This window comes from Scyliorhinus torazame, chromosome 15, assembly GCF_047496885.1.
Source record: "Scyliorhinus torazame isolate Kashiwa2021f chromosome 15, sScyTor2.1, whole genome shotgun sequence".
Classification (NCBI taxonomy): Eukaryota; Metazoa; Chordata; class Chondrichthyes; order Carcharhiniformes; family Scyliorhinidae; genus Scyliorhinus; species Scyliorhinus torazame.
The window spans coordinates 147200136-147223972 of record NC_092721.1 but is presented as its reverse complement, the minus strand read 5'-3'; the positions used below and the strand labels follow the sequence as shown (position 1 = coordinate 147223972).

At 47.4% G+C, this 23837-nt stretch overlaps 1 protein-coding gene across 4 annotated transcripts in view; it reads right to left on the bottom strand.

Annotated features, from left to right (window-relative positions):
* Positions 1-23837, bottom strand: part of nup58 (nucleoporin 58) — a 101161-nt gene that overhangs the window by 36278 nt on the left and 41046 nt on the right. For all 4 annotated transcript variants that reach the window (XM_072476902.1, XM_072476905.1, XM_072476906.1 and 1 more), the window contains exons 8-12: positions 19959-20024; positions 19683-19857; positions 18522-18601; positions 13659-13777; positions 9889-9971 (exon numbers count right to left, since the gene is read on the bottom strand). In XM_072476902.1, the coding sequence (XP_072333003.1) occupies positions 9889-9971; positions 13659-13777; positions 18522-18601; positions 19683-19857; positions 19959-20024 (523 nt within the window). The remainder of the gene's footprint in view (positions 1-9888; positions 9972-13658; positions 13778-18521; positions 18602-19682; positions 19858-19958; positions 20025-23837) is intronic.

Sequence of the window (23837 nt, the reverse complement as noted above, 5' to 3'; positions counted from 1 at the left end):
AACTTTCCCTGCCCACACGAAGCTCGTGATGCTCCTGTCTATTTTATTAAAAAAGGTCTTGGTGATTAGTACAGGGAGACATTGAAATACAAATAAGAACCTCGGGAGGACCATCATCTTAATTGCTTGCACCCTGCCCGCCAGCGATAGAGGCTGCATGTCCCACCTCTTGAAGTCCTCCTCCATTTGTTCTACCAACCGTGTCAGATTAAGTCTGTGCAAGGTTCCCCAGCTCCTAGCGATCTGAATCCCCAGGTATCGGAAGTTTCTTTCCACTTTCCTTAGAGGCAAGCCTTCTATCTCTCTACTCTGATCCCCTGGATGTATCACAAATAATTCACTCTTCCCCATGTTTAGCCTATACCCCGAGAAATCCCCGAACCCCCTCAAAATTTGCATAACCTCGATCATCCCCCCCGCTGGGTCCGACACGTATAACAATAGGTCATCCGCGTATAACAAGACTCGGTGTTCTTCTCCCCCTCTAATCACCCCTCTCCATTTCCTGGAGTCTCTCAACGCCATGGCCAGAGGTTAAATTTCCAACGCGAACAACAATGGAGACAGCGGGCATCCCTGTCTTGTTCCCCTATATAGTCGGAAATACTCCGATCTATGTCGACCTGTAACTACGCTTGCCGTTGGAGCCCCATAAAGAAGTCTAACCCAGCTAATAAACCCGTTCCCAAACCCAAACCTCCTTAACACCTCCCATAAGTACTCCCACTCCACCCTATCAAATGCCTTCTCTGCGCCCATTGCCGCCACTATCTCTGCCTCCCCCTCCACTGGGAGCATCATTATCACCCCTAATAGTCGTCGCACGTTAACATTCAGTTGTCTCCCTTTTACGAACCCTGTCTGGTCTTCGTGCACCACCCCCGGGACACAGTCCTCTATCCTCGATGCCAGTACCTTTGCCAACAATTTGGCGTCCACGTTCAATAATGAAATGGGTCTATAGGACCCGCACTGCAACGGATCTTTATTCCTCTTCAAAATTAACGATATCGTCGCCTCCGACATCGTCGGGGGTAGAGTCCCCCCTTTCCTGGCCTCATTGAATGTCCTCACCATCAACGGGGCCAACAAGTCCACATATTTTCTGTAATACTCCACTGGGAACCCGTCTGGTCCTGGGGCCTTCCCTAATTTGCATGCTTCCCAGTCCCTTAATAACCTCGTCCACCCCAATCGGTGCCCCCAGGCCTACCACCCCCCGCTCCTCCACTTTCGGGAACCTCAATTGGTCCAGGAACTGCCGCATCCCCTCCTCTCCCTCTGGGGGTTGAGACCTATACAGTTCTTCATAAAAGGTCTTAAACACCTCATTTATCTTTCCTGCCCTTCGCACCGTGTCTCCCCTTTCGTCTCTAATTCCTCCTATCTCCCTCGCTGCTGCCCTCTTTCGCAATTGATGAGCCAACAGGCGACTAGCCTTTTCCCCATATTCGTACCTCCTCCCCTGTGCCTTCCTCCACAGTACCTCCGCCTTTCTGGTGGTCAGGTCAAATTCCGTCTGGAGTCGTCTCCTCTCCCTGTACAGCTCCTCCTCCGGGGTCTCTGCAAATTCCCTATCCACCCTTAAAATCTCCCCCAGTAATCTTTCCCTTTCCTTGGCCTCTGTTTTCCTTTTGTGGGCCCCAATGGAGATCAGCTCTCCTCTGACCACCGCTTTTAGTGCTTCCCATACCACTCCCACAGGGACCTCGCCGTCGTCATTGACCTCCAGGTATCTCTCAATACACCCCCGCACTCTTGCACACACTCCCTCATCCGCCATCAGTCCCACATCTAATCGCCAGAGTGCTCTCTGCTCCCTTTCCTCTCCTAATTCCAGGTCCACCCAATGTGGGGCATGGTCCGAAACCGCTATGGCTGAGTACTCAGCTTCTTCCACCCTAGTGATCAACGACCTTCCCAGAACAAAAAATCTATCCGGGAGTACACTTTATGGACATGGGAGAAGAAGGAAAACTCCCTAGCCCTAGGTCTAAGAAATCGCCATGGATCCACTCCCCCCATTTGGTCCACAAACCCCTTAAGTACCTTGGCCGCTGCCGGCCTTCTTCCGGTCCTTGAGCTGGATCTATCTAGCCCCGGGTCCAGCACCGTATTAAAGTCCCCTCCTAAAATCAAGTTTCCTACCTCCAGGTCCGGTATACGCCCCAGCATCCGTCTCATAAATCCCGCATCGTCCCAGTTTGGGGCATACACATTAACCAACACGACCTCCATTCCCTCCAGCCTACCACTCACTATTACATATCTACCTCCGCTATCTGCTACGATGTTCTTTGCTTCAAATGCTACCCGTTTCCCCACCAAAATGGCCACCCCTCTATTCTTTGCGTCCAGTCCTGAGTGGAACACCTGTCTAACCCATCCTTTCCTTAGCCTAACTTGGTCCGCCACCTTTAGGTGCGTCTCTTGGAGCATAACCACGTCTGCCCTTAGTCCTTTCAAATGCGCGAGCACTCGGGCCCTTTTTATCGGCCCATTCAGGCCTCTCACGTTCCACGTGATCAGCCTCACTGGGGGGGCTACCTGCCCCCCTCCCGTGTCGACTAGCCATTACCTTCTCTAGGCCAGTCCCATATCCCGCCTCCGCGCTCCCGCTCGCTCCCCCAGCGTCGCACACCATCCCCGCCCACCCACTCTTTAGCCATTTCCTTTTGGATTTCCGCAGCAGCAACCCAGTTGCCCCCCCCCCCCCCCGCTAGATCTCTTTCTAGCATGATTGCTCCCCCCATATTACTTCCGTAAGTCAGCTGACTTCAACTGACCCCGGCTACTCCTGCTCACTCCTCGACCCCCCCCCCCCCCGGTGTGAGGGAACTCCCATCCGCCTTGCGCCTGTCTTCCCGCCTTATTCTTTCTGGCGCGGGAACATCCCTTTACCTGACCCGCCTCTTATGGCGCAGCTCCCTTTCCCCTCCCCGTCCATTCTCCAACTATGTCCCGTCTTTCCCCCCCTCACCGGCGCCCACATTTCCCCAATGTCTCCCCCCTTCCCAATTTACTTCTCAATTAACTTCAACCATAACATTAACAATAACATTTCCTGCAGCATCAGTCCCTCAGTTCCGATCCAATTTCTCTTCTTTGATGAAGGTCCATGCTTCCTCCGCCGTCTCGAAATAATGGTGTCTCTCCTGATACGTGACCCATAGTCTTGCCGGCTGCAGCATCCCGAACTTCACCTTCCTTTTATGCAACACCTCTTTGGCTCGGTTAAAACTCGCCCTCCTTCTCGCCACCTCCGCACTCCAATCCTGGTATACCCGTACCACTGCATTCTCCCATCTGCTACTCCGCACCTTTTTAGCCCATCTCAGGACCTCTTCTCTATCCTTAAGGCGGTAAAAATCGCACGATTATCGCCCTGGGTGGTTCTCCCGCTTTTGGTCTTCTCGCCGGGATCCGATTTGCCCACTCCACCTCCAAGGGGCCCCAGCACCCATCAGTGAGCTCAGCATCGTACTTGCGTACGCTCCACAGTCCACTCCTTCCACACCCTCAGGGAGACCCAGTATCCGAAGGTTCTTCCTTCGCGCTCCGTTTTCTAGGGCCTCGATCCTTTCAGTACACTTTTTATGAAGTGCCTCGTGCGTCTGTGTTTTGACCGCCAGGCCCAGGATCTCGTCCTCATTATCCGTCACCTTCTGCTCCACCACGCGGAGCTCTGTCTCCTGGGTCTTTCATGTCTCCTTGAGCCCCTCAATTGCCTGTAGCAACGGGGTCAGCACCTCCCTCTTCAGCAGCTCCACGCACCGTCTCACAATTTCATCCTGCTCAGGCCCCCATGTCGCCTGCGCTTTCTCCGCCGCCATCTTGTGCTTCTCTCTTTCTGACCCTTTGGGCGACGATTCCTCGCGCTGCAGCCGCCGCCGCCGGTTTTTTCCTCCTTCGTTTGGGGGGGGGGACTCCCTTCTCACACACCCCACACCGGGTTGCGTCGTCGAAAAATTCCCCGTTGGGGCTCTTAAAAGAGCCCGAAGGTCCGTCGGAGCTGGAGCCGCCGAAGCGTGCGGCTAGCTAGGCATCACCGCAACCGGAAGTCCCTTCAGTGGCCTTGATGAGATCTTTTCAGTTGTTCCCTCTGCTGCTAGAATTCACCTTTGATACAGGCCCTCAGGTCAGCTTGCAGCTTTAAGCTTGCCCTTCCCCCGCCTGCATGCTGGAAGAGGCCCTGTTTATCCTGCAGTTGCAGCCAAATCTTTTACTGTTTCTGCCGTGTCTGGCAACCCAGAGACATACCCTTCCTGGGGGACACTGTTGGGGGAATATTGCAGCCTTCAACCCACACCGGGAAATGTCAAACAAATGCCGTGGGGGCCCTGTAAAAGAGCCCAAAAGTCCGTTCCAAGCAGGAGCTGCCGAATATGCGACCTAGCTCTGCATAGCCGCACCCAGAAGTCCTCCTTTAGATTTCTTAACTTCGGTTTGTAGGCTTCTGCCACTAGTTCATATGCACTCAATATGTTTTTTCTCGGGTCGCTGTCCGTGTGGAGTTTGCACATTCTCCCAGTGTTTGCGTGGGTTCTGTCCCCACAACCCAAAGATCTGCAGGGTAGGTGGATTGGCCATGTTAAATTGCCCCTTAATAGGAAAACATAAATTGGGTACTCTAAATTTAGTTTAAAAAAATGTTTTTTCTCACCTCATCATAATCACTAGATGCCTCCTCAGATAGCGACGCAAACACTTCACTAGCTCTATCTACCCACTTTCTTTGAACCAACACTACTCAGAGCGTCTTTGGCCAATGCCATTGTTTAGCCACTTTCCCAAATGAGATGGAAAGGTTTGCTCAATCTGTCTCATCAAATCTTGGCGACGCTTGAATATATTTAAACATATCCCATCTAAGCTTTTCATTAAGAGGTGTTCCTTCCTCCTTTGGACCTAGCTGTTACAAGAGGGCATAACTATAAGATTCAGGGTGGGAGATATAGGAGGGGTGTCCAAGGTAGGTTCCTTACTCAGAGTGGTTAGGGTATGGAATGGACTGCCTGCTGTGATACTGGAGTCGGACACTTTACGAACTTTCAAGCGGTTATTGGATAGGCACATGGAGCACACCAGAATGACAGGAAGTGGGATAGCTTGATTTTGGACAATGCTCGGCACAACATCGAGGGCCGAAGGGCCTGTTCTGTGCTGTACTGTACTGTTCTATGTTCCTTAGCTTCTGCCTTTAACTCCAACCGTTATGATGTTCTCTTTGCAGTGCCAGTTTCTGAAGTTCAAATTCTCTTTTCCTTATCCCCATCTTCCATTGTGAACCTTTCCATTTCTATCTCAATCTTCCTCCTTCCTATTTCCTTTTGAAAAGCCCTCTTTTTCCTTTTATTCTGCCATTGTCAATCTCTCCTTTTTTTTCATTTCCAATTTCTTCACTTCTATCTGTAATTGAATTTTAGCTTATTCTAATGCTTCCGGTGTGTCTCTGGCAAATTTAAATATTGAGCTATGACTTGTGTTATCTCTACCTTCCTCACCCCTTTAGATAAGGTTAGCTGCAGCTTCTCCGACCAAACCCAAGAGTTTTGCTTCAGTCTCCCTTTGTAAACCACCCCAGTAATCTCTTCCACAGCCAGGAAAATATGTGCAACCGAGAGAGCCATCCACAGACACTCCCTATTTAAATTTCAAAACCTGAAAAACGCAATTGTTCCACCTACACTCATTGCCTTTAAGTTAAATAACCCCAAGCCAAACAAGGAATTATACTTAAGACCCCAGACAAGCTCCAAAATTCCCAGATCAGACCCCAACAGTGGTTAGGATACTGGATCGAAATCCTAATATTTTAGTTTATTTTTAAGACTGTGCAGAAAGAATGATTCGCTCCAGGAGTGATTGCATGATAAATAGGAATTTGGTATTTTAAAACAAAACTTTGTTATGAATACAGTATTAAACTTTTAACTTCACACCCGAAAAGAACAGCTTACAACTACCCCTTAGCACTACTACTCAATTTCCCATTAAACAACAAGAAACATACAGCTCTCAATCCAGCTTAAAAACAGCAGGGCAAAAAGTAATACTTGCTTTGCAGAACAGATTTGGGCCTGTTAGAACCCCTGCAGACTCTGGCTGAATATCTTCAAATAGCTGCTTCAACCTCTTCCTTGTCTTCAGAAAAGACTGTGCTGCTTTATAATATTACTACTCTTTTTTTAAGCTATCCTACTGGGAGAGAATTGTCTTTTACTTGTGGACTCTTGTGGTAGCCAGATCAGACCGCTTCAAAAGCTTTTTCAAAATCTCTCTCCTAGCTCCACCCAGCACGGACATCATCTGACAAGCTGAAAAAAAACATTTCCAGGTACTGAAAACACACAACTCCCCAGACACTGTCCCCAGTCAAAACTACAGTGCATTAGCAGACTGAAAAACATTCCTTTGGCAATTTCATCCCCCCCCCTGTTAAAAGCTCCCAGCACCTGCAAAACATAATTCTTTTTGTTTAAAACAGGACCACTGCAAGCAATCACACTTTAGCCCTAGGCTATTAACCCTTAAATTGGCCAATACATTAATAAACAAATTGTACTAAAATCCTCTATTAGTCACAAGACAGGACTTCGTCTCCAAAAGGACTGTACGGTGGTCACTTTTACAGATATGGGGCGAAATTCTCCCGAAACGGCGCGATGTCCGCCGACTGGCGCCCAAAACGGCGCCAATCAGACGTGCATCGCGCCGCCCCAAAGGTCCGGAATGCTCCGCATCTTTGGGGGCCGAGCCCCAACATTGAGGGGCTAGGCCGACGCCGGAGGAATTTCCGCCCCGCCAGCTGGCGGAAACGGCCTTTATTGCCCCGCCAGCTGGCGCGGAAATTACATCTCGGGGCGGCGCATGCGCGGGAGCATCAGCGGCCGCTGACAGTTTCCCACGCATGCGCAGTGGAGGGAGTCTCTTCCGCCTCCGCCATGGTGGAGACCGTGGCGGAGGCGGAAGGGAAAGAGTGCCCCCACGGCACAGGCCCGCCCGCGGATCGGTGGGCCCCGATCGCGGGCCAGGCCACCGTGGGGGCACCCCCCGGGGCCAGATCGCCCCGCGCCCCCCCCAGGACCCCGGAGCCTGCCCACGTCGCCTTGTCCCGCTGTTCAAAAGGTGGTTTAATCCACACCGGCGGGAAAGGCAATTTATCGGCGGGACTTCGGCCCACCCGGGCCGGAGAATCGAGCGGGGGGCCCGCCAACCGGCGCGGCAAGATTCCCGCCCCCGCCGAATCTCCGGTGCCGGAGACTTCGGCAACCGGCCGGGGCGGGATTCACGCCAGCCCCCGGCGATTCTCCGACCCGGCGGGGGGTCGGAGAATGACGCCCATGGTCATGGACAGATGCATCTGCAGCACGTAGGTTGGTGAGGATGAGGTGAAGTATGTTTTTCCCTCTTGTTGGCTCCCTCACCACCTGCTGCAGTCCCAGTCTAGCAGCTATCTCCTTTCGGACCTGACCATCTCGGTCTGTAACGGTTCTACCGAGCCACTCTTGACACTGAAGTCCTCCACCCAGACAGAGTACATTCTGCCTCTGTGCCCTTGCCACCCTCAGTGCTGCCTCCAAATGGTGTTCAACATGGAAGAGTACTGATTTATCAGCTTGTGGTGGATGGTGCGTGGTAATCAGTTGGAGGTTTCCATGCCCATGTTTAATCTGAAGCCATGAGATTTCATGGGGTCCATTCAATTTGAGGACTCCCAGGGCAACCCCTCCCGACTGTATACTACTATGCTACCACTTCTGCTGGGTCTGTAATGCTGGTGCGACAGGACATACCCAAGAACGGTAATAGTGGTGTCTGGGACATTGTCTATAAAGTATCATTCCGTGAGTATGATTATGCCAGGCTTGACTAGCCTGGGAGATAGCTCTCCCAACTTTGTCACAAGCCCCCAGATGTTAGTAAAAAGAGGACTTTGGTGGCAGCACGGTGGCACAGTGGGTTAGCCCTGTTGCCTCACGGCGCCGAGGTCCCAAGTTCGATCCCTGCTCTGGGTCACTGTCCTTGTGTAGTTTGCACATTCCCAGTGTTTGCGTGGGTTTCATCCCCACAACCCAAAGATGTGCAAGCTAGGTGGATTGGCCACGCTAAATTGACCCTTAATTGAAAAAAGTGAATTGGGTACTCTAAATTTATTTTTAAAAAGACTTTGCAGGGCTGAGTTTGCCATTGTCGTTTCCAGTGCCTAGATCGATGCAGTGCGGTCTGCCCAGTCTCATTCCTATTTGTGTTTTCTTAGTGGTTGAATACAACGGAGTGGCTTGCTAGGCCATTTCAGAGCGCATTTAAGAGTCAACCACAATGTATTACAGCAGAAGTGGTTAGGGAGGTCCCCAAGTGGGATAGATGCATTTTGAAAAGTGAATGTTGGACAACTTCAATGGGTAGAAATGGGTAATTTCATGCCAAGTGAAGAGTTCCCAATTTTAGTAAAACTGCATGGTCTCCAATTATAATTAAAAGCAAGGATCGTGATCTCATAACTTAAGAAGTCTTTTCTCCTCTCTCTTTCACTCCCATTTCACCTTCCCCTTAGTCCAGTTTCTCTGCTTGACCTGAATAAGCACTTGGCCTTGACTAGTCATGTACAATACCACAGAAGATTGATTAATAGGATGATGAATGATGGTGCTGTGAGAATTTTCTGCATGCAGATTCAGTTTCTCCCTTCCCAAATGGAATATAACCAAAATGCAGGAAATCAAAAATTATCCTTTGGCCCATTGTGCCTATACTAGCTCTTTGAAACAGCAATACAATCAATCTCACTCCCCTGTTCTTTCCCTGTCATTCTGCAAGTTTTCTTCAGGTATTTGTCAAATTTTCTTTTCAAAGTTATTATTGAATTTGTTTTCAGTGCATTCCCAATCCGTTTTTATAAATATAAAATACCCAAATCTTTTTTTTCTAATTAAGGGGCAATTTCATGCTAACCACTGGGCCACCGTGCAGCCCTGCAGTCCCAATCCTAACAACTTGCTATAAATATGTTTTCCCTCATATTGTCTTCAGTTGTTTTATCATTTACCTCAAATCAATGTCCTCTGGTTACTGATCTTTCTGTCACTGGAAATACTTTCTCTTATTTACTCTGGTGACTATTCAGTAAAATGGAAAGTGAATCCTTGGATCCTTGAATGTTTTCTCATGGCTGCTTTATAGAAGTGTTACTAACTATGATTATAGGAACATCAGTACTTCAATGAGGTATTGCATAGATTACTGCTGAGGAGGCTCAATTATTCAGACTCGTAGCAAGCACTGGCTTTCCCAAAACTTGTTAAAAGGTCACTGCTTTTAATGGGACTGTAAATCATTTTTATAATGAAACACTCCAAATTTATTTAAAAAAATAACAGGGGCAATGTAACACTGAGCAATAAGAATTCTAAATAATTTGCACATCAGCTGATAATCATAGCACAGGGCTTGAGCAAATATTTTTTGTCAAGTCACTAAGTAGAAAGGATATGAACAATGGCTTACAAATGGAGACCAGTTACATACCAGGATTGTTATTATGATAGCATCACAGCACCACCTTCAGGTATTGATTTTTGGGGACAAAAGTTGTCATAGGGTTTTTAAAAGAAAAGTATTTTGAAATGGAATATGGTGAAATACCCATTGATTTTAATATACAAATACATATGAAATAAAACCTCAAGCAATATTTTCTTCAGTGGTAACATAACTTCCTGGAATAACTTTTCCACAGATATTAGCTTTGTTCATGAATATATGCTAAAACAGAAGTTAGCATACTATTCCACTAAATATTATCAACAGCTAATATATATATTTTGTTAGCCTTCAAAAATATTAACTTTTTAGGATTTTCAAGCAAATACTCAACTCAAACCCTACCTTTGCACTTTCGTGTACTGACTGGAGTTGGGCAGCCAAAGCTACAAACGTCTGGTATACTTTCTGCATTGCAAGAGATAAGTCTGTAAGAATGACAAAAATAGTTAAACAGCAAAAATCAAAACAAATATTTTGTTCATTTAATGTTGATTGCCATATGTCATCCCTCTCTCCAAAGATAACGATTTCTCGCTGAGGCATGGCTCATGGGCACACTCCAATGACTCATTGGTCATTATTCAGGTCCAAGCATTGGCTAAGTATTTTATTGTGGAGGAAATGATAGCCAAATACAATTCTATTTAATCAACATCCATACATTTCTCAAGAATCGCACTGTCCGATTGTTATACTGATTTTTTTTTCTGTTCAAAGGGGATGGTAATTACGAGTAATTAATTGGTAGCTACCTTACCTAGAGTTTCTCTCGCCTCAAATCTTCACTAATACATTATTTGATATTTGCTAAAATAGCTACTTTGTGAAGTTGAGCCAAAATGTTGGAATCTCCTCTTCAGGATGTTTGTTCTATTACTATTCCCACTTTCCCAGCTACTGGCACAGCCAAGTTTTATTTTCCTCTCAATTCCGGACAAAAATTGAAAAAAGCCAGTGTTGGGGAAAATGGAAGCTTTACTTTTGTAAGTACACTCCTCTGACCTGGCAAGGCCTGATATTGAAACTGGGAAGTGGAGAGAAAGTATGCAATATCTTCCCACTGATTTCCCTCAAGTTCAACAAATAGCAATTTTTCTTCAAATTGTTGGTTTTGTCAGAGACAAATTTTATATGCAGGTCTCCAGGTAAACAACTGCTCTAAATAAATTCTCTATCCAGAAAATACATTTTCCAAGTTGCTATCTAGAACATTTCCAAGACTTTATAAAGGAGTGAAATAAATAAAGACATTTTCTGCACAGAAAGAAACCACTTTGGCCCATCAGGTTCATGCCAGCCAGAAAAGAGCTATCCAGTCTGATCTTACTTTCCAGCCCCCCATGCTCATCTTATCTTCTTAGGGAAATAGGTCTTCACAATTTTATACATACCAATTATATTTTCCTTCAGCCTCCTCAACATTTCCAGTCTTTCAGCTCTCCAGTCTTGGAAAAACATTCTGATAAACCCTCCGTAATGCAGTGATCAGAATTCTACACAGTAGTCAAGCTATGGTCTAACGAGTGCTTTATACAGTTCCAGCAAACTGTTTTTTAGATTCTATGCCTTGGTTAAAATGTATCCAGTATGCCTTTGTAACCTTTTTGAATTTTTTCAACATGATAACTAAATTATCCCCAACCTTCTAAACTCACGGGAATACAAGCCAAACTTGTACAACGATGCAGCCCATCTCATAATGTAAGCTCTCTTATCATTCTGGTGAATCTGCATTTTATCTCTTCCAAGGCAAGTATAACTATCCTGATGTTTGACACCTAAAATTGAATGCAATATGTCAGAGAGGATGTAATCAAAGCTCTTTACACATGAATCATCACTTCTTCACCTTTGAATTCCAACCCCCTTGAGTTAAAGGCCAATATTCTATTAACCTTTTAGATTACCAGCTTATAGTGATGTGCACATGAACCTCTCTGCTCATGGTCCCTCGTCTCTCACCATTGAAATAAATATTTCACTTCATCTTTTCTAGATCGAAAATGGGTAACCTTCCTCATAGGTTTGCACTCTCATCTAGTCTGACCATGTCCTTTCCTGTTCCCATCCACACAATTTACTGCGCCTCTCAACTTAGTGTCATCTGCAAACTAAAATGTAAATTTCTATGTATTCATTCAAGACACTAAAAATGGTGACATTGAGACTTGTCACAAACTGACAATCGGAGACAAGCTGAATGGGGTTCCTTCTGTTCTGAAAATGTTTGTGGTCCCTTAAGGATCATTAAATACTTCTGACAAGCTGCTCTTAAATGCTGCACTATTATTTTTTTCTGCTCCCTATCACCAACCCCACTAAGAGCATCTGATAATAAATTTCACAGAAGCTTTGGAGAAGAATGAAAGCAATTCTGAGATTTAAGATTTTAAACTATAGTAGATTGAAAACCGAATTTATTTAAATGCTGAAGGCGATGGATATGATCAATGCAAGTTGGTGTTTTAAAACTGACTGCAAAGTAAAAAGACACATACAAAATTGGGTCAAATGTTATGCAAGGCTAGAACCTTTTTCTTCCACGAGTGGATGTGTATACTTGGACAATTAGCTAGAATGGGACACAAGTTACAAGGATATACTGCATGGATGATTAAGCAGGTTCTGATGAAGGATCATGGATTTTATAGTGCAGGAGACCATTCGGCCCATCAAATCTGCACCAGCCCTTGGAAAGAGCACCTCCACTCTATTCCCATAACCCATTAACCCCACATAACCCTTTTTGGACACTAAGGGCAATTTAGCATGGCCAATCCACCTGACCTGCACATCTTTGGACCGTGGGAGAAAACCGGAGCACCCGGAGGAAACCCACGCAGACACGGGGAGAACGTGCAGACTCTGCACAGACAATGACCCAAACTGGGAATCGGACCTGGGACCCAGGAGCTCTAAGCAACAGTGCTAACCACTATGCTACCATGTCGCCCATTAACCTGTAATATGGGGCGTCATTCTCCGACCCCCCGCCGGGTCGGAGAATGGCCGTTGGCTGCCGTGAATCCCGCCCCCGCCGAAGTCTCCGGTACCGGAGATTGGGCGGGGGCGGGAATCGGGCCGCGCCGGTTGGCGGGACCCCCCGCTCAATTCTCCGGCCCGGATGGGCCGAAGTCCCGCCCAGAAATTGCCTGTCCCGCCGGCGTAAATCAAAGCTGGTATTTACCGGCAGGACCAGGCGGCGTGGGCGGGCTCCGGGGTCCTGGGGGGGCGCGGGGCGATCTGACCCCGGGGGGTGCCCCCACGGTGGCCTGGCCCGCGATCGGGGCCCACCGATCCGCGGGCGGGCCTGTGCCGTGGGGGCACTCTTTCCCTTCCGCCTCCGCCACGGCCTCCACCATGGCGGAGGCGGAAGAGACTCTCCCCACTGCGTATGCGCGGGAAACTGTCAGCGGCCGCTGACGCTCCCGCGCATGCGCCGCATTTCTGCGCCAGCTGGCGGGGCACCAAACGCCATTTCCGCCAGCTGGCGGGGCAAAAAACGCCATTTCCGCCAGCTGGCGGGGCGGAAATCCCTCCGGCGCCGGCCTAGCCCCTCAATGTTGGGGCTCGGCCCCCAAAGATGCGGAGCATTCCGCACCTTTGGGCCGGCGCGATGCCCGTCTGATTGGCGCCGTTTTTGGCGCCAGTCGGCGGACATCGCGCCGTTGGGGGAGAATTTCGCCCATGAACGCTATTATCTTCTCCTCACAGATGTAACCTGACCGGTGGAGTGCTTCACAGTTCTCCAGATTAGCAAGTTTGTTGCATGTTTTTGGAAGTTATATCTTTTAAATGTTATAAAGAGGAAATGCAAATACAAATTGCACTTGTCAGAGGGTGTGGGTGGAGGCTCAAAGTCCTCTTCTGCATTTGACTCTTTGCTCTTTCTTCACCACTGAAAATGTTTTATTTGTGTTTCAACTTAACCCTCGATGGGGGAAGAACAGTTTCTCACTCCACTACAGCAAACAAACTTAGTTACGTATGCACCTATACATTGGGGAAGTCAGACACCCTATTGTAAAATGGTAGAACATATTGCTTCGTAAACATTCATCACTATGCTACCCTGTACTGCAAAACATTTGAACTTTTTTAATTATCCAAACCTTGTGGGGTCATATGAGAACTGTTAGCCTGAGTAGCGAGGTGATTTTCCAATTCCTCTATTTGTTGTCGGTACTGTTGTAACTGAACCTCACACTGTTCAACCAGCTGTCTGAAATAGCTGTCAAAACATAATTCAGAATTAGCTGTTGATATTCACTATAGCATGACTATTTTCAAGTGCATGAATATTTGTTTGCCCCAAGTTTAAAGGCTACTTTGCTAACTAAAATGAAATGCGCTCAGTGGGCAAATGGAGAACCTTGGTGAGAAACAGATAACTTGCAATGGGTGGAGGGATGGACTGTGGTTGAAGAAACAAGATGAAGGAGGAACATTCCCGGAAGCAATTGATGGTACTTACTCAAAGATTTATTTCAAAAGTTTACTCTTTTGTTTGGAGTATGTGAATGATCCAGGCAAGACCATATTTCATTTCCATTGACAGTTTCCATAAGGACACAAAGGTCCAATTTGTCTTTTGAAGGAATTAAAGTCTTGTCCCAAGAGTCAACCAGTAACTTTCCACCAAATTACCATAATTACGTCCAAAGTTTGCTAGTCCTGTTCCCTAACCACGACTGCCAAGGCTTTATGGAAACTGGAGGTGACCAGAAATATTGTTGAAATGGGTGAAAAACGCAACTTAAACACTGCACAGAGGATATTGATGAGTTGCTGGTATCACATTCTGAAGAACTAACTAACGAGGACCTCATTGAATTGGAATAGCAAAAAGCAGCACAGGAAGAAGATGCACCCGCTATAGAAGTGATTCCTCCTCATAAAGCCTCAACAGCACTGAGACGGAGACATTTCAACATTCAGAAGCTGCGAATGGCTAGTTTTAGGAACATGACCCAAACATTGAATGCCGTGCATCAGTGAAGAGGGGCACATACAACATGTACAGCTGCTCCAGAGAAATTTACAAGGAAAAGAGGAGAATATTTGTCCAAACTTCCTTGGACACTTCTTTTAAGAAAGCAGAGAAGACTCCAGAAAAACCTGAAGCCAAGAATCCCAAGAAACCTCCAAACAACAACCCATCAAAATCTCTAACTAAAGCCCAGTCCAACCCAAGAATGAAGATGACAAATTACTTGAAGGTTTTTTAAAAATCTGCGCATTTTTTTTTTTAAATTTAGAGTATCCGGTTCATTTTTTTCCAAGGGGCAATTTAGTGTGGCCAATCCACCTAGCTTGCACATCTTTTGGGTTGCGGGGACGAAACACGCGCAAACAAAGGGAGGATGTGCAAACTCCAGACAGTGACCCAGAGCAGAGATCGAACCTGGGAGCTCGGCGCCGTGAGGCCGCAGTGCTAACCCACTGCGCCACTGTGCTGCCCAAATCTGTGCTTTTTAGATAATTTGTAGTTGGATGTACAGTGGACAAGACTGTCCAGTACTATAGAGTATATATATACACCTGTACATTAAAATGTCAATATGTTACTGTTGGTTCATTATGCGCCTATAATTGATCGAGTATAAACTAATGAATACACAATTCTGAATTATTTTGTTGAAAATAGCGTATCAGGCCATAGTTCACGAACATAAACCCCCATTTTATAGCATTGTAAGTTGGTACAAAATTATGAGAGCATAGACAGCTGCGATAGTCAGAGGCTTTTTCCAAGGGTGGGAGTATCAATTAGAAGGGGGCACAGGTTCAAGGCGAGAGGGGGAAGGTTTAAGGGAGATGTGCGGGGTAAGTTTTTCACGCAGAGTGGTGGGTGCCTGGAACACGTTGCCAGAGGATGTGGTGGAAGTAGGCAAATTAGCAACATTTAAGAAGCATCTGGATGGGTACATGAATAGGGAGGAAATAGAGGGATACGGACTGAGTAAGGGAAGGAAACTTTTAAAAAAGTTTTTTTAAAAATTTAGGAGTACCCAATTCATTTTTCCCAATTAAAGGGCAATTCAGCGTGGCCAATCCACCTACCCTTCACATCTTTGGGTTGTGGGGGCGAAACCCACACAAAATCGAGGAGAATGTGCGAACTCCACATGGACAGTGACCCAGAGCCGGGATTAAACCTGGGACCCCAGAGCCGGAATCAAACCTGGGACCTCGGCGCCGAGAGGCAACAATGCTAACCACTGCACCACCGTGCTGACCTTTTTTTAAAAAAAAGTTAGGGTATCATGATTGGCACAGGCTTGGAGGGCTGAAGGGCCTGTTCCTTTGCTGTTCTTTTCTTGGAACCGATTTTCCCTTGAGAAACAATGTTTTAACTTGAGACGCATTTTTCAGTCGTGTTGCAAGTCCGAGGACTGCCTATACTTGCATTCAAAACAGTTCAGTTCATTCGGCTGATTCCTGGGATGAAGGGTTTGTCGTCTGAGGAAAGGTTAAGCAGGTTAGGCCCATACTGAAAATGAAATGGAAATCACTTATTGTCATGAGTAGGCTTCAATGAAGTTACTGTGAAAAGCCCCTAGTTGCCACATTCCAGCGCCTGTTCGGAGAGGCTGGTACGGGAATTGAACCACGCTGGCCTGCCTTGGTCTGCTTTAAAAGCCAGCGATTTAGCCCAGTGTGCTAAACCAGCCTCTAAACCTTCAAAATTCAGGAGAATGAGAGGTGATCTTATGGAAACATAAGATTCAATAGGATAAATGCTGAGAATGTTTCCCCTTGTGGGGAACTAGGGGACCATGTTTTCAAAGAAGAGGTTCCATTTTTTTTAAAATGAGAAATAATTTATTCTCTCATATGGTGGCTAGTCTTTCAAATTCTGTTCAAAGAGAGTAGTGGAAGCGGTGTTATTAAATATTTTCAAGGCCGAGTTGGACAGATTTTTATTCCCCACAAGTGAGTCAAAGGTTATAGGGGCAGGCAGGCAAGTATATATATCATACTCAGATATATTATTGAATGGTGGGGCAGGCCCAAAGGGGCAATTGGCCTATTCATGCTCCTATTTATTTTAAGTTCAACTATCAATTATTTATTAATTGTTTACAAATTTAAACTGCACTTGCTATGCTATTAATGCAGCTAATGTAGGAAACAAATAGCTGTGAAAACTACTGGATACCAAGCACAAATTTGAGCATGTTTCTTTTAAAATCTCTTTCGCTCAATCACAGTATATTCAGGAGAATATTCAATTAATACTTTATGAAGACATCACTATCTAACCAACTGTATGACCTTCAGATAGTGCCAATAAATAATGTAGAAGTATGAATGAAAGGTCAAATCTTATTTTGCTGGGTTAGCCCAGGATTTAGAAAATAAATTTGCAGGCTCCCTCAATCATTCTTAAAACCTGATATCAGTCCATTACTTCACCAATATTGCATTGTATCAAAGCGACCTTTAAGACTTATCTGGATAGGCACATGAACAGGCGGGGTATAGAAGGACACAGGAGGTTGGTCTAGATAGGACACATGATCGGCGCAGGCTTGGAGGGCCGAAAGGCCTGTTCCTGTGCTGTATTGTTCTTTGTTCAGTGAAATGTTTATCAAAATGAGATTTTAAACAAAATAGAATGTATTGAGGGCACATTAGTTTCATTAAAGTTAACATAACTTACAATGGGAGTCATTATCTACAAAATAGGATAGATTTAAATTGGAGATATATATTTTTTTTAATTTAATTTTTTTTTTTTTTTTAAAAAGAGTACCCAATACATTTTTTTTTTCCCAATTAAGGGGCAATTTAGCTTGGCCAATCCACCTAGTTTACACATCTTTTGGGTTGTGGGGGCGAAACCCACGCAAACACAGGGAAAATGTGCAAACTCCACACGGACAGTGGCCCAGGGCCGGGATTGAACCTGGGAGCTCGGCGCCGTGAGGCTGCAGTGCTAACCCACTGCGCCACCGGGCTGCCCTTTAAATTGGAGATCTAATAGAAACATTTGGTTTTAACCATTGCTTGGGATCCACATCACAACTGTTCAGTATACTTCGTTAGAAGTTGCAGTTTTTCCTCCAGAAGAGTCTGCTCTGAAAAATGCAGTTGATACAAAATATAATACATGGGACTCTTATATCAAATCCAATAATTTGTTTAACATGTTTCAGCAGTATTTCATATTCAAACAATGTGCAAGTCTCCGAGTCAATTTTTAAAAAATAAACTAGAAGCAGCTAGCTGTGTAATTTTAAAAGCAAAGCACATTATCCCCCCCTGCCAGTTTTCGATTGGATCTGCAATGGACAGGGCCAGAAAACTGCTTGGAGAGGTATTAGGCAATTTTTCTCCCTTCTCAATCAGATTTGTGTGCCGGCTGTGTTATCTGTTGTTTGGCATATTTGAATGCAGAACCTCAAAGGAGCCTGCAAGGAACCAGGTCCAGAATTCTACAGTGAGCAGAAAGGGTGCTGTAGTTTTTGTCTGGAAAGAGGTCTTGGCAATTCTCTTCCCCAGCATGTCTCTGGCCTCAGTTCTGCAGGTCTCTAAATGAAAGCTAGGAGATATTGCATGCAAATGAACACAGGGCAGGAAATTTACCGAGGATCAGGTGGCTATCTCCATGGAAGTCAGAATATCCTCACCTTGCTCCAGAGGCACACAGAGTCAGATAGCCTAGGCTGTGATTTCTTGCTATGGTACTTTCCGAAAGTGCAAGCTGTCATTCACCTTCTCATCAGCTGAAGTGAGTCAGCCTATTGCTTGTCACTTAATTTTGCACCGACAGTGAAACTGGACAATGCAACAATTTTTAAAAAGCAAAGTGCAGCCAATTAGCCAATTAATTAGCAAAGAAGTAACTGAGCTCAACAGACCTTATTACCAATGTATCATTAAACAACCTTTACCATAAACTGATTTAAGTTAAAAACTGTACAACCATATCTTAAACCACTCTTTTTCCAAGAAATTCACTAACTTACTCTGCCGGTGCTGTATTTTCGTGCTGAAGTCCTGGTGGTATTTTCTGTGTTCTTAGTGCTATTTCAGCATTTTTAAGCTCCTATGAGTAAATTCAAAATACCAACAAATTTAAAGTTGTTTTTCTCTGATCTTTGACGCTCCAATTCGATGCTAGTTTCAAAGTTTTTTCTTTTTACCATTGGTCACTTCTGGAAATATGGCATGAGAATTTCTCAGTTTGGAGGCTATGTGGGAAGATACATCCATCCAAAAGATATGGGGCGAAATTCTCCGGAAACGGCGCGATGTCCGCCGACTGGCGCCCAAAACGGCGCAAATCAGACAGGCATCGCGCCGCCCCAAAGGTGCGGAATGCTCTGCATCTTTGGGGGTCGAGCCCCAACCTCGAGGGGCTAGGTCGGCGCCGGATGAATTTCCACCCCGCCAGCTGGCGGAAAAGGCCTTTGGTGCCCCGCCAGCTGGCGCGGAAATAACATCTCCGGGTGGCGCATGCGCGGGAGTGTTAGCGGCCGCTGACAGCTTCCCACGCATGCGCAGTGGAGGGAGTCTCTTCTGCCTCCGCCATGGTGGAGACCGTGGCGGAGGCGGAAGGGAAAGAGTGCCCCCACGACACAGGCCCGCCCGCGGATCTGTGGGCCCCGATCGCGGGCCAGGCCACCGTGGGGGCACCCCCCGGGGCCAGATCCCCCCGTTTCCCCCCCCCCCCCCCCCCCCCCCCCCCCCCCAGGACCCCGGAGCCCGCCGCGCCACCTTGTCCTGCCGGTAAGGTAGGTGGTTTAATTTACGCCGGCGGGACAGGCATTTTAGCGGCGGGACTTCGGCCCATCCGGGCCAGAGAATCGCGCGGGGGAGCCCGCCAACCGGCGCGGCGCGATTCCCGCCCCCGACGAATATCCGGTGCCGGAGACTTCGGCAACCGGCGGGGGCGGGATTCACGCCAGCCCCCGGCGATTCTCCGACCTGGCGGGGGGTCGGTGAATCTCGCCCCTGATTTTCTTCCAGTCAGGAACTGGAAATCAGTTCTGACTGTAATCAGTAATTGAAGTTACAAATGTATCAGATTTCACCTCTTTGGCAGCAAAAATGATGAGTCTACTTTATTTCTTCAAACTGATCCCATTACATTCCTACATCAAATAATTCTGGCAATTTTCATTTACCTGTGCAGATTCTATCTTGAGTTTGTCGATGGCGAGTGAATCTCTCTGAAGCCCACTGGCAACTACTGTTAACAATTGCTTCAATGCCTTAATATCCTCTTGTACTTTCAGCATAGCTTTAAATGACATTCGACTAATTTCTTCTTGGACCTGCTTTTGTTCTTTTACAAACTTCCTGCAGAAGTGCAAACAGAATTCACAACTTTAAATCCTGATACATTGAAAAAATGGTGAATGAATTAATGATTGCTTGGGTGTTAAACCTGACAAACTCACTGAAATTGCTCCACATCTTGACAGATAACAGGTGGCAGATTTTCATCCTTAAGGGCCTTGCTATCACTGTAAAACAAAAAAGGACTAAAAGGTTAACACCTTTGTAAACAGCCATACTACAATATAATAAGATTTGTCAAAACATATTTTTCAGGAAAATTTGAAGTTTCACAGCCAAACAATATTATTTCACTACATTATCTTTAGAAACTGGCAAGATGGTGCGTGGTACATACATCCCATGAAAGACCTTTTCCATAATTTTATATAATGCAGCAATGTGACTTTTGCACCTTATTAAAATTACAACTTCTACTAATCGGGTATTGCAATGCCAAAAACACAGCATCAGTTTGCACAGGTACTTTGATGGCATCCAGCTCGAACTCACCGCCTCTTTCGACTCCTCCACTGCTGGTCTGACAAACAGTACTGGATGATCAGAAATGTTTTCCAATTGAGTATTAAGAAAATGGAAGCCGGACTTCCGGTTGCGGTGATGCACTGCTAAGCCGCACGTTTCGGCAGCTCCCGTTCTAACGGACTTTTGGGCTCTTATTGGGAGCCCCAACGGAATTTTTTCTCGACCTAACCCAGTGTGGGGTGACGAAGGAAGGAGTCCCCCCAGGTGTGGATGGAAAGGAGTGACAGTAGTGGCCAGATTGCGGAGGATCCTTTGGAGCAGCGGCAGAGAAGAGAAGGGAGAAGCAAGATGGCGGCGGATGGAGCCCAGATGGTATGGGGCCCGGACCAGCAGGAGTTTCTCCGATGATGTGTGGAGGAGCTTAAGAAAGAGGTGCTGGCGCCGATGCTACTGGCAATCGAGGGACTGAAGGAAACACAAAAGGTCCAGGCGATGGAGCTCTGTGGAGTGAAGGCAAAGGCAGCCGAGAATGAAGATGAGATACAGGGCCTGGTAGTAAAAACGGAGACACACGAGGCACTACACAAGAGGTGCGTAGAAAGGCTGGAAGCCCTGGAGAACAGCTCGAGGAGGAAAAACCTACGGATTCTAGGTCTCCCCGAAGGAGCAGAGGGAGCTGATGTTGGGGCTTATGTGAGCACGATGCTCCACACGCTAATGGGAGCTGAGGCCCCAATGGGCCTCCTGGAAGTGGAGGGAGCGTACCGGGTCCTCGTGAGAAGACCAAAGGCAGGTGAAACACCAAGAGCAATACTGGTGAAGTTCCATCGCTACATGGACAGAGAGATGGTCCTGAGCTGGGCCAAGAAGGCACGGAGTAGCAAATGGGAGAATGCGGTCATACAGGTGTATCAGGACTGGAGTGCGGAGGTGGCGAGAAGGAGGGCGAGCTTTAACCGGGCCAAGGGCGTGCTCCATAGGAAGAAAATAAAATTTGGGATGCTGCAGCCGGCGCGATTGTGGGGCACGCATCAGGGCAAGCACCACTACTTCGAGACAGCGGATGAGGCATGGACATTCATCCAAGAAGAGAAACTGGACTAGATTTGAGAGTTTGATGTTTGGAGAGAAGCAGCGAGGTGGTGGTACAGGAATGTAAAGTGGGGAAAGGGGAGGGCTATTGTACAGCAATGTTGGACGGGGAATTTCTCTCCCCCCGATGGGGGGGACACGAAGAAATGTGGGCGCCGGTGGAAAAAAGGGACAGGGAAGGGGAATGAGGGAACTGCGCCATAGGGGGCGGGGCTGAGAGGAAAGCACGGGTATTTTCCTGCGCTATGGAAATTATAGCGGGAAAACGGGTGCAGGAAGGAAGGGAGCCCCACACGCAGGGAGGTCAAAGAGTGAACGGGGGAAGCCGAGGTCAGCCAGGGTTAGCTGACTTCCGGAAGCAATATGGGGGGAGTAACCAATCTAGAGGGTGATCTAGTGGGGGGGGGGAATGCCCCCCCCCCCCCAATCCGGCTGATCACGTGGAATGTGAGAGGCTTAAATGGGCCAATTAAGAGGGCACGGGCATTTGCGCACTTAAAGAGACTGAAGGCGGACGTAGTCATGCTCCAGTAGGCGCACCTGAAGGTGGCGGATCAGGTTAGATTAAGAAAAGGATGGGTGAGACAGGTATACCACTCGGGATTGGACGCGAAAAACAGAGGGGTGGCAATATTGGTGGGGAAACATGTATCATTCGAGGCTAAGAATATAGTGGTGGACAGTGGGGGCAGATATGTGATGGCGAGTGGCAGACTGCAGGGAGAGGCGGTTGTGCTGGTGAATCCCGAACTGGGATGACGTGGGATTCATGAAGCAAATGCTGGGAAGTATCCCGGACCTGGAGGTGGGAAGCTTGGTAATGGGGGGGGGGGGCGACTAGTGCTGGATCCAGGGCTAGACCGGTCCAGATCCAGGACCGGGAGAAGGCCGGCAGCAGCCAAGGTGCTTAAGGGATTTATGGAACAAATGGGGGGAGTGGATCCGTGGAGATTCGCCAGGCCGATGGCTAAAGAGTTCTCTTTCTACTCCCACGTCCATAAGGTATACTCCCGGATAGACTTTTTTGTTTTGATCCCGAAAGTGGCAGGAACGGAGTACTCGGCCATAGCTGTTTCAGACCCTGCCCCGCATTGGGTGGATTTGGAACTAGGAGAGGAAAGGGAGCAGCGCCCACTCTGGCAACTAGATATGGGTCTACTGGCGGACGAGGGGGTCTGCGGAAGGGTGAGGGGGTGTATTGAGCGATACCTGGAGGTCAACGACGATGGAGAGGTTCAGGTGGGGGTAGTATGGGAAGCGTTGAAGGCGGTGGTCAGAGGAGAGCTGATCTCCATCAGAGCCACACGGGGAAACAAGAGGGCAAAGAAAGAGAGGGATTAGCGGGGGAAATTTTGAGGGTGGATAAAAAATATGCGGAGGCCCCAGACGAAGGGCTATACAGGGAAAGACTACAGACGGAGTTTGACCTGCTGACCACGGGAAAGGCAGAGGCACAGTGGAAGAAGGCACAGGGGATGCAATACAAGTATGGGGAAAAGGCGAGCCGGCAGTTGGCCCACCAACTTCGGAAGAGGATGGCGGCGAGAGAGATCGGGGGAATTAGGGACGAAACGGGAAATATGGAGCAGAGAGCAGGGAAAGTGAACGAGGTGTTCAAGACCTTTTATGAGAGGCTATAAAAGTCCCAACCCCCGGGGGGAAAAGAAGGAATGTTACACTTTCTGGACCAGCTAAGGTTCCCGAAGGTGAAGGGGCAGGAGGTGGCAGGTCTGGGGGCGCCAATCATAGATCATAGATCATAGAATTTACAGTGCAGAAGGAGGCCATTCGGCCCATCGAGTCTGCACCGGCTCTTGGAAAGAGCACCCTACCCAAGGTCAACACCGCCACCCTATCCCCATAACCCAGTAACCCCACCCAACACTAAGGGCAATTTTGGACACTAAGGGCAATTTATTATGGCCAATCCACCTAACCTGCACATCTTTGGACTGTGGGAGGAAACCGGAGCACCCGGAGGAAACCCACGCACACACGGGGAGGATGTGCAGACTCCGCACAGACAGTGACCCAAGCCGGAATCGAACCTGGGACCCTGGAGCTGTGAAGCAATTGTGCTCTCCACAAGGCTACCGTGCTGCCCCAAAAACTTCCGAGCCTCTGAAAGAACCATTGTCCACAACACACTCCCTACTCAAACTGAAATACCACACCTGAAAAGCAACCACAATATGCTCACCCCTCACTGTCTTTTTAAATAAATTTAGAGTACCCAATTATTTTTTGTTTTCCAATTAAGGGGCAATTTAGCATGGCCAATCCACCTAACCTGCACATCTTTGGGTTGTGGGGGTGAAACCCACACAGTCATGGGTAGAATGTGCAAACTCCACACGGACAGTGACCCAGGGCCGGGATTCGAACCCAGGTCCTCAGCGCCGCAGTCCTAGTTCTATCCAATG